General features: G+C 52.2%; 2 protein-coding genes across 2 annotated transcripts in view; one reads left to right on the top strand and one right to left on the bottom strand.

Annotated features, from left to right (window-relative positions):
- NGEF (neuronal guanine nucleotide exchange factor) overlaps positions 1–14,089 on the bottom strand; it is an 85,599-nt gene that overhangs the window by 67,606 nt on the left and 3,904 nt on the right. The gene's annotated exons all lie outside the window — the stretch shown is intronic.
- NEU2 (neuraminidase 2) lies at positions 10,120–12,552 on the top strand (the record flags this gene model as incomplete). Its single annotated transcript, XM_081142709.1, has 2 exons — positions 10,120–10,320; positions 11,614–12,552. The coding sequence occupies 2 exons, from the start codon at positions 10,120–10,122 to the stop codon at positions 12,550–12,552; spliced, it is 1,140 nt and encodes a 379-aa protein (XP_080998835.1).

Here is a 14,089-nt window from a genome sequence, read left to right as displayed (position 1 = left end):
CCCCTGGGCCCAGCTAGGGTGGAGGCCACATGCCTGACCCAGAGGCTGTGCGGGAGGGAAGGCGCCACCCATGCTGAAGGCCGCCGACAGCTGGTGCTGTTCCCTGGCGTAAGGGAACCCTGACGGTCCCTCAGGACACCTGATGCCCTGCCCCTTGGCCTTGGCCAGGCGGCCACACAGCTCTCAAGTCCGGACTTGGGGTCCTCTAGGGTTCCTTTCACTTCGGCACGTGGCCATCGTGCCTCAGCATGGTCACTTCCAGGAATGGGGCACTTACTTGCTGCTCTGGGAGGGGACTTGCTCCATTATTATTATTATTACCATCATTATTTTCTAATAGCTACTTTTCTACTCAGTGACGGGGCCTGGGCTTAGTATTTTACATAACCGCTTTATGGAATCCTCGCGTAATCTCTGTGAGCAAAGAATTGTGCCCATTTTAAAGATGTAGAAACAGAGGCTCAGAGAAGTTGATCGTCTTGCCAAAGCCACACAGCTAGTAAGTTAGGGATCCAGGGTTCAAACCCAGGCCAATAAGTACCAAAACCTAGGCTAACCACTACTGTCATTTGCCAAGTTTAGTTGCCAGAATGTCCGTTTTTACGTTGAACTCAAATCAGCCCTGGATTAGCCACTGATTGCTGGCAGCAAATTAACACAAAATACAGTGGCTTCAAACAACGCATAATTGTTTCTCGGTTTCTGCGACCAGGAATCAGGGTCCCTCACTGGCAGAAGTTAAGGTGCCGGGAGGGCTGGGGCCGTATCTCAAAGCGCTCTCCGCCCCCCCCCCCCACATGCCTGTACCCTGTGTTTTATTTAGGCAGGACCACAGCATGTATGTGCTGTTCTGTACCTATTGTCTTGGTACTTTTCCAACTCAGCACACCTTCAAGTCCTCCCGTCTTGTTAACGATGGTCTGTTTTTCTGCTATAGGAAGATTCTGGGATCGTACTGAGTGCCATAGACTGAGCGTTAGTGTCCCCTCAAAATTTGTGTGTTGAAATCTATCTCCCAAGGTGATGGTATTAAGAGGTGGGGCTTTGGGAGGTGACTAGAGCATGAAGGTGGACTCCTCGTGAGTAGGATTAGTGCCTTTATAAGGGAGACCCCAGAGAGCTCCCTTGCCCCTTCCATGAGAGGGAGGACGGCCACCTGTGAACCAGGAAGCGGGCTCTCACCAGACACTGAGGCTGCCAGTGCCTTGATCTTGAGCTCCCAGCCTCAGAGCTGTGAGGAATTAATTTCTGTAGTTTGTCGGCCCCCCAGTCTGAGGCATGTTGTTATACAGCCTGAATGGAAAGACATGAGATGCTCTTAACCAGAAGCTTTGGTGATGTTTTCTGGGTGATCATTTTTGATAGATCATCAGTGGACTTAATAGTCATAAACCAGTTATTTTTAGGTGATAGTTGTAATTGCTCATTGGTGGGAATTGAATATTCAAGTGTAATAAGTTTAATTCATTATAAGATAATTTTTTTAAAGATTATCTACTAACTTCCTGGGTCAAATTTGCTTTTGGGGCTGGAGAGAAGAGAGAAATTTAAATGTTTGAAAAATTTTTAAAAATTGTGTTGTTATTTTAAAAATACATTTGAAATACATAAATGCAAGGGACCAGGTTTGGTCAAGAAAGAGAACTGAGCAGAAGCTTGAATAGTTACCATAACATCTATTGACCACCTTTGGACCAGGCTCTGTCCTTAGCACTTCACATGAATTAATTTGTTTAATCGTCATTACAGCCTTATGATGAGGAAGCCAGACATACAGAGGTGAACTAGCTTGTCCAAGGTCACATGAAATGTCCTGAACACACAGAAATGCTGCATATATAGATATATAGCATATATTTATACCGTATATATGTAATATAAATGTATACTTAATTTCAAGAGCAAGAAAGGTAAATCTGCAGGTGCCATAAATGAGTAGGTGATTCTTAGGTAATTCTGTATCTACCCTGGTGAGCTAGTACTTTAGGAACTATTTCACACATGGCCAGGATGTATTTGTTTTAAGTGAACAGTTGTGGGGGAACAAAAATCGAAGCCTTTGGACTTGAACACAGCAGGAAGTTGGGAGAGAAATTACAGCTCAGAAGTTTAAAAATGTCTTAGGCCATGAGTAGAAATAGAATCACCTACAAGAAAATAGAGAAGAAGCTGGGTTTGCACACGAGGTTTAAACTTTCACCACTCACGAAGTACAGAAACTCTAAGATAGAAACAGAAAGAAAGCTGAGAAATCATCAGCCCTTAAAACTTAAGTAGAGACAACTTTGGGGAGGTGACCACAATCTGGGGCACTAGTAGGAACACCTCCCGCACCGTACCCGAGAGATCATTTCCATTGAGGATGAGCTCGCACACAGAAATTATAAAACACTTGAGGAAGACCCATATGAAGAATATAAATGAATATGAATTATTAAAATAGTATTACAACAAGTTATAAAGCATTTGAGGAAGTCCCATCAAAGAAAAACATCCCACAAGAAATGGGGGAGTTGACACATGAGGAAATAGAAACAATGGAATTATATAAAAAGAGGTGTAAAAAATAAGTATGCTTAAGGTGCTTGAAGAGACGGAGTAAAAATCTGTAAACACAAAAATAGGAAATCATTTTTTAAAATTTAAGACTATTTTTTAAGAGCAGTTTTAGGTTCACAGCCAGATAGAGGGGAAGGTACCGAGATTTCCCATATACTTCCTGCCCCCACACATGCATAGCCTCCCCCATTATCAGCATTCCTACCAGAGCGGGACATTGGTTATAACTGATGGATCCACACTGATACATCATTAGCTCCCAAGTCCATAGTTTACATTAGAGTTCAGTCGGTGTTGTATGTTTGGACAGATGTATAATGAGATATATCCATTAGTGTATCATACAGAGACTATTTTCACTGCCCTAAAAACTGTCTATGTTTCTCCTAATCACCCCACCCAACCCCTGGAAATCACTGATCTTTTCATTGTCTCCATGGTTCTGCCTTTTCCAGAAGATCACAGAGTTGGAATCATGCAGTGTGTAGCCTTAGCAGATTGGCTTCTTTCACTTAATAATATTCCCTTAAGGTTCCTCCATGTCTCTTCATGGCTTAACAGCTCATTGCTTTTTAATGCTGACGAAATTAGTTTTTTTTTAAAGAAGTAAATTCAAGAGAGAAGTAAGTAGAAATTGTAGAAATAAAAAAGCATTGCATTTTTTAAAAAAAATCTCTTCGCTAGACACAACTCTAGATTTAGTGATTTGGAAGATGTATCTGAGAAAATCACCCGGAATGAAACACCAGGAGGCAAAGAGATGGAAAATGTGAAAACGAAGTCACAAGACATCTGGAGAACAAATCGGGAAAACCAGATATATGTTTAAGGGGCTGTTCTGAAGGACAGAGGGGAGGAGAGGCCACATTCAAGCATGAACGACGGACGGATTTTTGCAGTTGGAGAAAGACATACGCTCGGAGTTTGAAAACGCGTGCTGAGCCCTAGACAAAGGAAACAAAAACGAATTCACACCTGCACAGCCCGTAGCGGGGCTGCAGACCATCCAAAGTAAGGGGGTCGGGGCCGGTGCGGGAGGCAACCGCTTGATGTGTCTCTCACATTGATGTCTCTCTTTCTCTCCCTTCCACTCTCTCTGAAAAGCAATGGAAAAAATATCCTCAGGTGAGGATTTAAAAAGAAAAAAGAGGGAAAATCATAAGAGCCATCAGAGATAAAACAGGTTACAATCAAAGTAACGATGCTCCCGGCCAGCCGGGCACTGTCCCGCTCCCTCCCTTCCTCCGACTCAATCCGAGCGCCCACTGCGCGCTGGCTTGTGCCTCCTGCTGAGATGCTCTCTCTCTGCTTCTATAAATTTTACTTTGCTTCCTGGTCTCGCCCAGGTCCTGCGCCTTCCTCCACTGTTCGCACCACGTTGCTCTTTATCACTGTCACCGTCACAGTCCAGCCCCACCCGAGCGCCTGCCTTCACTCGCTTCTGTTCCTTGGGTGTTCGTCTCCCCCCCCGCCCCCCCAAAATAATAAGCACTGGAGCTCTGGGACCTTATCCAGCATCTTTCCTCCTCCCAAGTTAGTTTGGTGTTGGCTACATGCATGTGTGTGATGAATATATATGTATGTGAGTGTGTGTGTGTGTATGTTTTTATTGAAAGGGGAAGAGAGAGAGAGAGAGAGAGAGAGAGAGAAACATCGATCGGCTGCCTCCCAGGTGCTCCCTACTGGGGATCGAGCCATGACCGGGAATCGAACCAGCGACTTTCCCGTGCATGGGACCATGCTCAACCGACTGAGCCAACCAGCCAGGGCGTGGGGAATATTTTTGAACACTTAAGCAATTGATCCTTTGGAGTCCAATATACGGTAAATTTTCGTGCTGAGTCGAGCCCATTTTTACAAGCTCGTCGGGCCCTTTTGAAAGCCCTTTTGATGGTCTGGCCGAAACAGAGTTAATAGACACTCTTAAGCCACATTTCAAAGCCTGTCATTATATCGCTATGATCATTTAAAAAATGATGCCTTTTTAAACTAATAAGCAAATCATATGTGCCTGGAAGAGTATAGGAAGTAAATAAGCATCATTTGTAATCCCAGTAGTTAAAATTGATTACTGATAATATTTATTTATTCATTCGACATTCACTGGAGATCTGCTAAATATCTGTTTTGTTTCAGGCACTGTGCTAAATTTTGGGGATGCAACAATACATATTTGGATGTCATTTTTATTTATTTTTAATATAGATTTTTGAGCATATGATATACAAATTGACAAAAGTGGGATCCTAGCTTATATGCTATTGTGCATCTGCTTTTTTATAGTTCCCACTGTCCCAGCATTTTCTCATGCCTGGTCTTTAAAACATGGTTTAATTAATCAGCTGCCTAATACTCTGTTTTATGGATGTGTTCTGATTTCTTTCATGAGTCACCACCCCTACACTTACCTCACTTTTAAAACACCCCTTCTGTGGCCCAGTGAGAGCAACCAGAATGTAAGAGCATCAACTTCAAGGTGACTCCTGGACCTCCGGGGGGGGTGCGTCAGAGCTGGGGGCTGGGTTCCCCAGGGCACTCACAGAGGCTGGCCTCTGGGTGGGCCTTTCAAACATAAAGTCCGAGGTCAGCCCATGACCATTTCTCCTCGAACTGGTGAGAGGGTTAGAGCAGAGCAGGAACAAGGGGTTCCAGAACTGGCCATCCCGAGGCCACTATGATCTGGGGGGCAACCCCGGAGAGCTGGCCTCCCGGGAAAGAGGCCCCGAGGTGTTTCTGCACTTAACTCTGAGCCACAGGACCCGTCTAGAGCTGAAGATATGGGGCAAGAACTATATCTGGTGGAGGAAAGGGAAATAGGGGGATCCCCTTCACCCCCCAGTTCTAGACTAAGACATGTACTTTGAACTGGACGGACCGCCTTGGGGTTTTCCAGCTCCCGAGGCCTTGCCGCCCCGGCCGTGGACTGGGGTGAGCTGGGTTATATTCTGTGGCTGGGCGCCAGCCACTGACACACCCTCCTGGGAACGAGCTCGGGCCCGGGGTGGTTCTGGTTAGACGTGTTGTGATGGGTCCAGAAGGAAAGGGCTGCTTGCCACGGCGGCCCCTGCCCTGGCCCGATGCTGGGCCGAGATTTAGACGGGTTACCTACACCCTCCCCCCTTGGCCCTGCCGGGGGGGGCAGCCTCATCCGTTCACTCACTCAACCGATGGGTCTGGACGGAGCTTCCAGGCCGTATCTGAGGCGCTACAGGCATCTAACTGGGTTATAGCAACAGCTGAGTCTGACAGTCGGCAGCTTGGATTCTACTGGGATGTTTTTGCTCCCAATTTTCAGAAGGGGAAACTGAGGTCTGAAGCGTTCGGGAAAGCCGCCCTGCTCACCCTGCTGGCCCAGGCAGAGCCCGAAGAGGAGCTGAGTCATGGTGGCTCCAGCCCATCCTGCGCACCCAGACCCCCCGAGGCCCTGGGAATCTTCCCTGGCACGCACACACTTTGCCCGCTGCGTCCGTGTAAAAGGCACGCTCGACGCAGGTGGCCCGGGGCTCGCTGATTCAGCGTGACTGCGCGGGGAGCTCCCTCCTGGCTCACGGGAGGCAGCGTCCCGGCCGGGCCAGGGCTGGGCCTGTACACGGACATCGCCCCGGAGCAAGCGGCAGGCGAGTGGGCGGCAGAAGTCGGGGCCTCCCTCGGGTGTTTATAGGCTCGGGGTGAAGCCAGGGGAACGCAGGTGCTGCCCTGTCCTCGAAGCCCGATTCCCACTGCCCCTGCTCCTGCGCCCTGCTTCCGGCCGGCCCTGGGATCCGGCCTGGAAGATTCGCCCGGAGGTACGGCTTCGCCGGGGACTGACCCACTTGTTCCTTCGTCGATACAGACAAGAGTTCTTCTGAACCAGGTAATTACGGAGTGGGGGTGCTGTGCTTGTGAGTGCCTCAGGCAGCGGCAATTTTTAAAAATTGATTTTTAGAGAGAGAGGAAGGGAGAGGGAGAGAGAAACATCGATGTGGGAGCGAAACATCGATCGGCTGCCTCCCCCTACCCGGGACTGAACCCGCAACCCGGGCATAGATAGTGAGTTTTTAAGTGTGCCAGCTCACAGTCCCACAGCCCCATATATGGCACCCACTCTGTTCTGGGGGTGTCCAGAGAACACGTTGGATGGGAAATGCGGGGAGAAGTCTCAGATCAGCCAGTTCAGGAAAACCCTTATCCTGTCCTCAAGTTATTGCTGGTCTGAGCTTCCAGAAGGTTGCTCAGGGTCCTGTCCTGGCGTGGGGGTTGGCAGAGCTCCTCTCAGCTTGGGGTGGGAACCCCAGCGCAGTCCCAGGCCAAGCTGCCTTGTTGAGCCCACTGGAGATGGGGTTTCCTCGGCCTTGGGCTCGCTGGCCCACACTCTTGCTTTGCTGGAGCTGATGGCAGACCACGTGCGGGCCCTTCTCTGCTCTTTGGAGAGACGGTGTCATTTCAACGTGGTAGCCAACAGGCCAGCCTTCCACCCAAAATAGTCCCCAGGAACAAGGGCTTTTCCTCTGGGAAAATTTGCAAAGTGCGCCTCTTTCTCGCTCCCCAGGAGCGTCGGCTCTCACTTGTCGCTATGGGCTCCTGGAGGGCAGGGACCGGGCTCGCGTGTTTACCTGGCTCCTGGCACATGGAAGGTGCCCAGTACAGATTTGTGAGTTGGCAAAGGCTCCTCCTGAAGTGGGCGAGGGAATGCCGGCAGCCAGCATGCTCCCAGCAGGAGAGAGGAGGGGGGCAGGGCCGGGCCCCCCACCGCCTGCTGTTGGTTAGGAAGCTTCCAGACCTCAGGGTCCCAGCCGTGTCCGTGGCAGGAGATCCCAGTGGTTAGGGGCGTGTGTTCTGAAATGAGGCGGATCAGGCTCATATCCACCCACCTTAATCCACCCACCTTCACGGACTCGAGGAAGTCATCCACCGGCTCCCTGACTCACTTCTCGGTTTCCCCACATCTGAGATGGGCGTGCGAGAGCCGGCCTCCTGGGCTGGGTGGGGAAAAGTGAGCTGCCTTGTGTAAGACGCTGCTTCGCTCTGGCCTTGGCGCCGGCAAGACCACTAGCCATGTCGGCCACAGGTAGCCTTCGGTGGGACCATCTGAAATCGCCACTATTCAGAATTTTTGACCTACCAAACGGCAGTTTCTCACGGTGCAAGCTGACCTCGTCACCTCTCTGGTTGCCTGTGGGCTGCAGTGTGGGACTGGGTTGTGCCGAGGCCCCTGCCCAGCCTCCCCCGCGGAGTCAGGGCCTAGGTCAGCGCCTGCTGGAGGTGGAGGGGCCTTCACGGTCACCTCCTCCAGCCCCCTTCTTGCCACGTGGGTAGATGGAACCCAGGGAGGAAGGTTCTTGCCCAAAGATATGCAACCTGTTGGGCATGAACCTAGGCCCAGAATTGGATTCTTAAGTCAGCTCTTTCCACCACCTCAGCCGGAAGCTGCTGCCACATGCGGAGCTGCGGCTGGGGCCACGTGGGCCAGCCCCCTGCACACAGTGAAGGCATCCATGGGAGTGTGAACAGGTGCAGGAAGGTCGTACCTTCCAGAACTGCCCTGAGAGGCAGACTGGGGGCGTTAGGAGAGTCTGTAGTTCCAGCTCTGACACTGAAGGGCTGGGTGGGCTCAGTTTCCTCATCTGTACAATGGGCAATGATAGCATCAGCTTCATGGGGGTGTTAAGGGGATTGGATGAGTATGTATTTGTGAATCGTATTGTAAATAATACAATTTGTAATTATAACTTCCAAATTTTTAAAAATATTATAGAACCCAGCACTTAAAGAGTGCCCAGCATTTGGTAAGGGCCACTGTGTGTTTGTTGTTATTTTATGAAGACATTTGGGGATTGGTATTGCCAGTGGGTGTGTGAGTTTGAGCCGGTGCTGAGTTACTGAATCTAGAGAACTCTCTAGAACGGACCCCAAGGTTCCCTTTTCCTCCATCCCATCCCCTCCTTTGTGGCTCTAAATACTCAAGGGACAAGTACTTAGATTAGCTGCCTGTGGGGCCTGGGGTTAGTGAGTCTCATTCAGAAAGCATCCCAAGTTCCTAGAACAAAGAAGGGCTTAAGGTAGAAACAAAATGAACCTTTGCTGTATGAATGAATACATTTGTCCCCACCCTTCGGGATCCGAGTCTGAAGGAGGAATCTGGAAAACAGTCAGAGCTGCTCTGGAAATCTATTCAGAATATTTCCTCCCTAATTTGCCCTCCAGATCATATGAATTCTCCTGTTTTTTCTAAGAGTTAGGCTCCCCTCTCCGGCTTTTATTTTATCTCACCTGGAAAATTGCAGCAGACTCACCTTCTGCTCCCTGTGCCCTGAAGCCAAAAGAGGGACTTCCTAAAAAACAAGCCAGGTTAGATCCCTGCCTTGCCCAAGCACCTCTGAAATCTTGCCTTTGCCTCCAGGTGAAAATGCAGCTCCCAAGGGCCAATAGGCACATGCAAACATGCGCGACATCACTGTTTTTTTATTTGCCCTTATTACTTTTATTTTGTTATATTGTCCTAATGATAAGTATTCGTAACCAATTGAATGAAATACTGATAGATTACATTTATTTCTCAAACATGTTAAATAAGTTTTAAATAGAAAATGATGTTCACCTTAGGAAAAAATGCAAGCAGTAGGAACAGAGACAGAGAGGAGAGGCCATGTGTCTCCTAGGGCAGCCGCAGCTGACCCCCGGAGCCCTGGACCTGCGCCGGCCCTCAGAGCACCCAGATAGGTCAAGGGGTCAGGTCTTAAGTTCTAGGCAGGCCAGCCTCAGATGCAGCCCCTCCTGGGGATGACCAGGAGGAGGTCCTTTTAAACTGACAGCGATCTCATCCCTCCTGCTCAGCTGAGGGCCTTCTGCTGTGCAGCTAGCACTCCCAGCAGCTGGGGCTATGTCCCCCTGAAGGGGACCCCAGGCGGCCCAGCATGGTGACTGTCACACACACAAAATTTTTTTTTTTTTGGTACCTCTGGAGGAGCCTCGCAGCCCGAGTGAGCTGCCAGGAGCCTCTCTCTTCCATTCCAGAGGGGCTCCTCCCTGCCCCGGGGGTGGACCCCACACACTGGGGGCGGCTGGGAACTCAGCCTCAGGCGGCCTGGAGCATGCCCGCAGAATCAAGGCCCTTCCCCTTTCCTTTTTTCTAAGGTGACTTTCCAGGGCTGCAGTTATAAAAAGCTCCTATGTGTCCTTCTCTGGCAGTGGGACAGTTGCAGAATGCCACTTGGCTAGCATTCCTGCCCAGCCCAAGGCTTGGCATGTGATTGGCAAAAGCAGTTGGAGGTTATCGCAGATTTGTCCTAATGAGGATTGTTAACTTATAATAAAAATTCAACACAAAATATGCTTTTCCAAATACCCCTTCCCCGAAGTGTGAGACAGACGCTGCCAGACTCCATGGCAGGCACGAGCGGAATCGGTAGATGGGATCTTGGGAGGTAATAAAGAGGCTGAACCCCATGGGGAAGGACAGGCCCCCAGCCTCGGTTGGCTCGCCTGTGGAGTGGGCACCCCCTGCCTGGAGGATCGCTCGGCGCCATCTCAGGATGTGACTTCAGGGGACTCATCTTCTCTGTCTGCGCCCCCCCAGGCCCCATGGCATCCCGCCCCGTCCTGCAGAGGGAGACACTGTTCCAGGCGGGAGCCCAGACCTACAGAATCCCCGCCCTGCTCTTCCTGCCGCAGCAGAAGGTCCTGCTGGCCTTCGCCGAGAAGCGCACGAGCAAGACGGACGAGCACGCGGAGCTGATTGTCCTGCGCAGGGGCAGCTACAGCGCGTCCGCCCACCGGGTCCAGGTGAGGCAGGAGGGAATTCAGGGACACCCCCCCCCCCCCCCCCGGAATGCAGGGACCACGCCGCCCTTAGATGGCTGGGGGTGGGGACGGGAGGAAAGGAGACATTGCAACCAGGAGGGACCCAGGGCCCTATCACGGATGGTGCAGAGAAAGTGCCCCCAAGTGGTCACCAAGAAAACATGCGTTCGCTGGGACCAAGTCCAGTTGGCCTGGTGGCATCGGCTTCGGTGCATGGCTGGATGAGCCCAAGGAAACTGACGCTCAGAGAGTTTCCTGCGTCATTGTGAACTAGTTTAGAGGACTAGCTTAGAATCCCGTAACTGGGGCTGTGTCCTTTGAGTATAATTAACCTGGGAGGGGGGGCCGGGGAGGGTTGGAGTGATTTCCCTGCCCTAGAGTTCCCACATGTAGATCAAGTAATTGATTTTAACAGATACCCAAGGCTGATTATCACATATGAAGGGTTTAATATTAGTATTATTACTGTGTGGTCATTATTACATAGCAGCTGTTCAGAGCATGGGGTTTGAGGCAGATGGGCCTGGGTTCAAGTCCTGGTTCATTCACTTACCAGAGGTATGGCCTTGGGCAACTCATCTGCCCTGTCTAAGCCTCCCATTCTCCAGACGTAAGGTGGAGCTACTAACACCTGGTCCCCCAGGAGTTAGGGGTTAGGCTCTCAACACAGTGTCTGCCTTTAGAAACGCTCCTTGGGGGATATCTGTTAATGAATGGGGCAGATGGCAGAGCTGCCACATGTATGACATAGACTCAGGGATTATGGAAGCTCTGTGTGAGTCCTTAGTGTCATCAAGCTGCCCCTCCCAGGATGCATTAATAGAGTATGATGTGTAGAAGATGGGAGGTGATTGTCATATTCTGTCCCACACAAGTCAGACTATTGTAGTTCCTGCTAGGGCTCTACTTTTCAAGAATGGGGAGTTGGACCTGGCTGGTAGGTTGAGGGAACCGGGATGAAGCTGGGAATGGCTCATGCCTGAGTGACCTTGGCATCTTGAGGTCTAGCCCACCGTAGGTGCTCTGCTACATGTTGGTGGGAACGGAGGCAGCAGCAGTTCAAGAGGAGTGGGCTGCGTGGAGGGGGTGAGGTGGAGCCTGGCTCCCACAGCTCTGGGAGGTGATGTGAGATGAGCGAGTGCTGGATGGACACTTTTCCTCCATGACCTTTGACCTAACCCCATGAGACGCCCCTCCCACCCGGAGTGCAGCTCCTGTCACTGTCACCGGTCATTTCAAGGCAGTGCCTCTCTCTCTTCCTCCCCTCGCATTCAGTGGCATGCTCAGGAGGTGGTGGCCCAAGCCCAGCTGGAGGGCCACCGGTCCATGAACCCGAGCCCCCTGTATGACGAGACGACGGGCACCCTCTTCCTCTTCTTCATTGCCGTCCCCGGGCAGGTCTCTGAGCACCACCAGATCCACACCAAGGTCAACGTGACGCGGCTGTGCCAAGTCACCAGCACTGACCACGGCAGGTCCTGGAGCCCCGCCAAGGACCTCACCAACTCTGCCATTGGCGAGGCCTACAAGGAGTGGGCCACCTTTGCGGTGGGCCCGGGGCACTGTCTGCAGCTGCACAACAGGACGCAGAGCCTGCTGGTGCCCGCCTATGCCTACCGGAAACTGCACGCCCAGCAGCGGCCCACCCCCTTCGCTTTCTGCTTCATCAGCCACGACCACGGGCTCACGTGGCAAAGAGGCAACTTCATGGCCCAGGACACCCTGGAGTGTCAAGTGGCTGAGGTCAGGGGTGCCACACAGAGGGTGGTATATCTGAACGCTAGAAGCACTCTTGGGGCCAGGGTTGAGGCCCAGAGCGCCAATGACGGGCTGGATTTCAGGGGGATCCAGCTGGTGCAGAAGCTGGTGGAGCCTCCCCACGGCTGCCACGGGAGCGTCATCGGCTTCCCTAGCCCCTGCCCGGGGTCAGGCCCCTCGGAGAAGTGGCTGCTCTACACTCACCCCACTGACCCCAAGCACAGATCCAACCTGGGCGCCTACCTCAACACGCAGCCCCTGGCCCCCGAAGCCTGGTCCCAGCCCACCCTGCTGGCCACGGGTAGCTGTGCCTACTCGGACCTCCAGAGCCTGGGCATTGGCCCCGACGGCTCCCCCCTGTTTGGGTGTCTGTATGAATCTGGTAACTACGAGGAGATCGTCTTCCTCTTGTTCACCCTGAAACAAGCCTTCCCCTCTGAATTCTCCGCCCAGTGAGCCCGCCGGGCTGCCCCCTAGTCTCGCCCCCCTGACCGAGAGGCTGATGGGTTTGCCTCTGGCTTTGCAGCAGCTCTGGGTTCCGTCCCCGAAAGTGTGCCGTCTGAGGAACAAGCTAAGATCACAGACGTGGGACACGAAACAGACGGACAGATCTCAGTGGGAAGGCGGGAAGGAGGGCGGGAAGTGATTAACTAAAGAGCTTATACGCATAGACGTGCAGAGCCCACGGACACAGACGGTGGACAGGTGAAGGCCTGGGGGGATGGGAAGAGGGGGGCAAGGGGGGACAATGGGGGATGTTTGGCCCCCGGCCGCCGCTGCTGTGCCGGTCTGGATGAGTGATCCAGTCCGTCCGTGTCTCCTTCGGAAGTAGGTCCGGGGGAGAGGCTGAGAGAGGGATGTGAAGTAGCGGAGGTGTGCGACGGTGTGTGCATTTGAGTGTGTCTGTGTGTCTCCGCAGTGGCGCTTCATGGCAGACAGTGTGGGAGGCAGCTTTGCAGAGAGGTGGGCGGGGTGGCGGAAAAGCAAGCCAGCTGGAGCCATTGGGTCCGGTTCCTGGGGCTGCCACCCAAAGGCCCTGGGGTAGGATCCTTCCTGGCCTCTTTCTGCGCCTGGTGGCCGCAGGCATTCCTTGGCTCGTGGCTACATCGCTTCAGTGCCTCTGTCTCCCAACGCCTTTCTCCTTCCTCCGTGTTTTCGCTCTTACCAGGACACCTGCCCCTGGGTTCAGGGCACAACTGGATAATCCAGGATGAGCCTCCACTTAATTACATCCGCAAAGACTCCTTTGCAAGTATTGTCACGGTCACAGGCTCTGAGGGTGGGAACGTGGACATATCTTTTGGGGGCTACCATTCAATCCACTAGTCATAGTAAGTTATTTTTGTATAGGTGACGTGGCTAAAGGTACGAATGAAATTCAGATGAATTAGATGACTCAGAAGTATGGAGGCAGGGACTGAGGTGTTGAATGCGCGTCTGTGACACACGGCTGATGGGGCACTCAGTCTTTGCAGTGACAGGTATTGTCCTGATGGTGACAACCTGAGAAGAGGCCTGGCCCGAATGAAGGAGGCTGACACCTCTCTGACCTTCGGGGTCTTCCATGGTCACGTGTCCCCATGGAAGAGTGGGCTTGCCCCCCACCCCTAGTCAGAGCCCCTTTAATCAGCTCTCTTACCGATTGGATCAGTCTGGCAGTGATGACAGGGATCAGTGACAAAGGCCGTGGGTTGTGGCTGTTGCCCGGTGTCTCCGTGTGGCCAGGCCGTGGTTAAATGGAATTTTCCGTGTGGGGAGCTGGAGGTGTGGTTTTGGTTCTGGGCGTGGTTCCTGGCACTGGCCTCCTATCTGGGTGCTGCTTCTCCCTGTGGGGTTTTCATAAATCCAGCTGGAAGGGTGGGACGTGAGGACCTGGTCATTGCTGGGATGGAGTTAGGCCCCTGTGTTTTGAAGATGTCCACCTGGTATCTTCCCAACCTGCAAGGGTAGCTGGGGGGGCGCAGTCTGAGGCTGAGTCGGGAGTGAGGACAAT

The sequence above is a fragment of the Miniopterus schreibersii genome, assembly GCF_964146895.1.
Source record: "Miniopterus schreibersii genome assembly, chromosome: 7".
Lineage (NCBI taxonomy): Eukaryota > Metazoa > Chordata > Mammalia > Chiroptera > Miniopteridae > Miniopterus > Miniopterus schreibersii.
The sequence above is the reverse complement of the archived record's forward strand: the minus strand, read 5'-3'. Positions and strand labels throughout refer to the sequence as shown.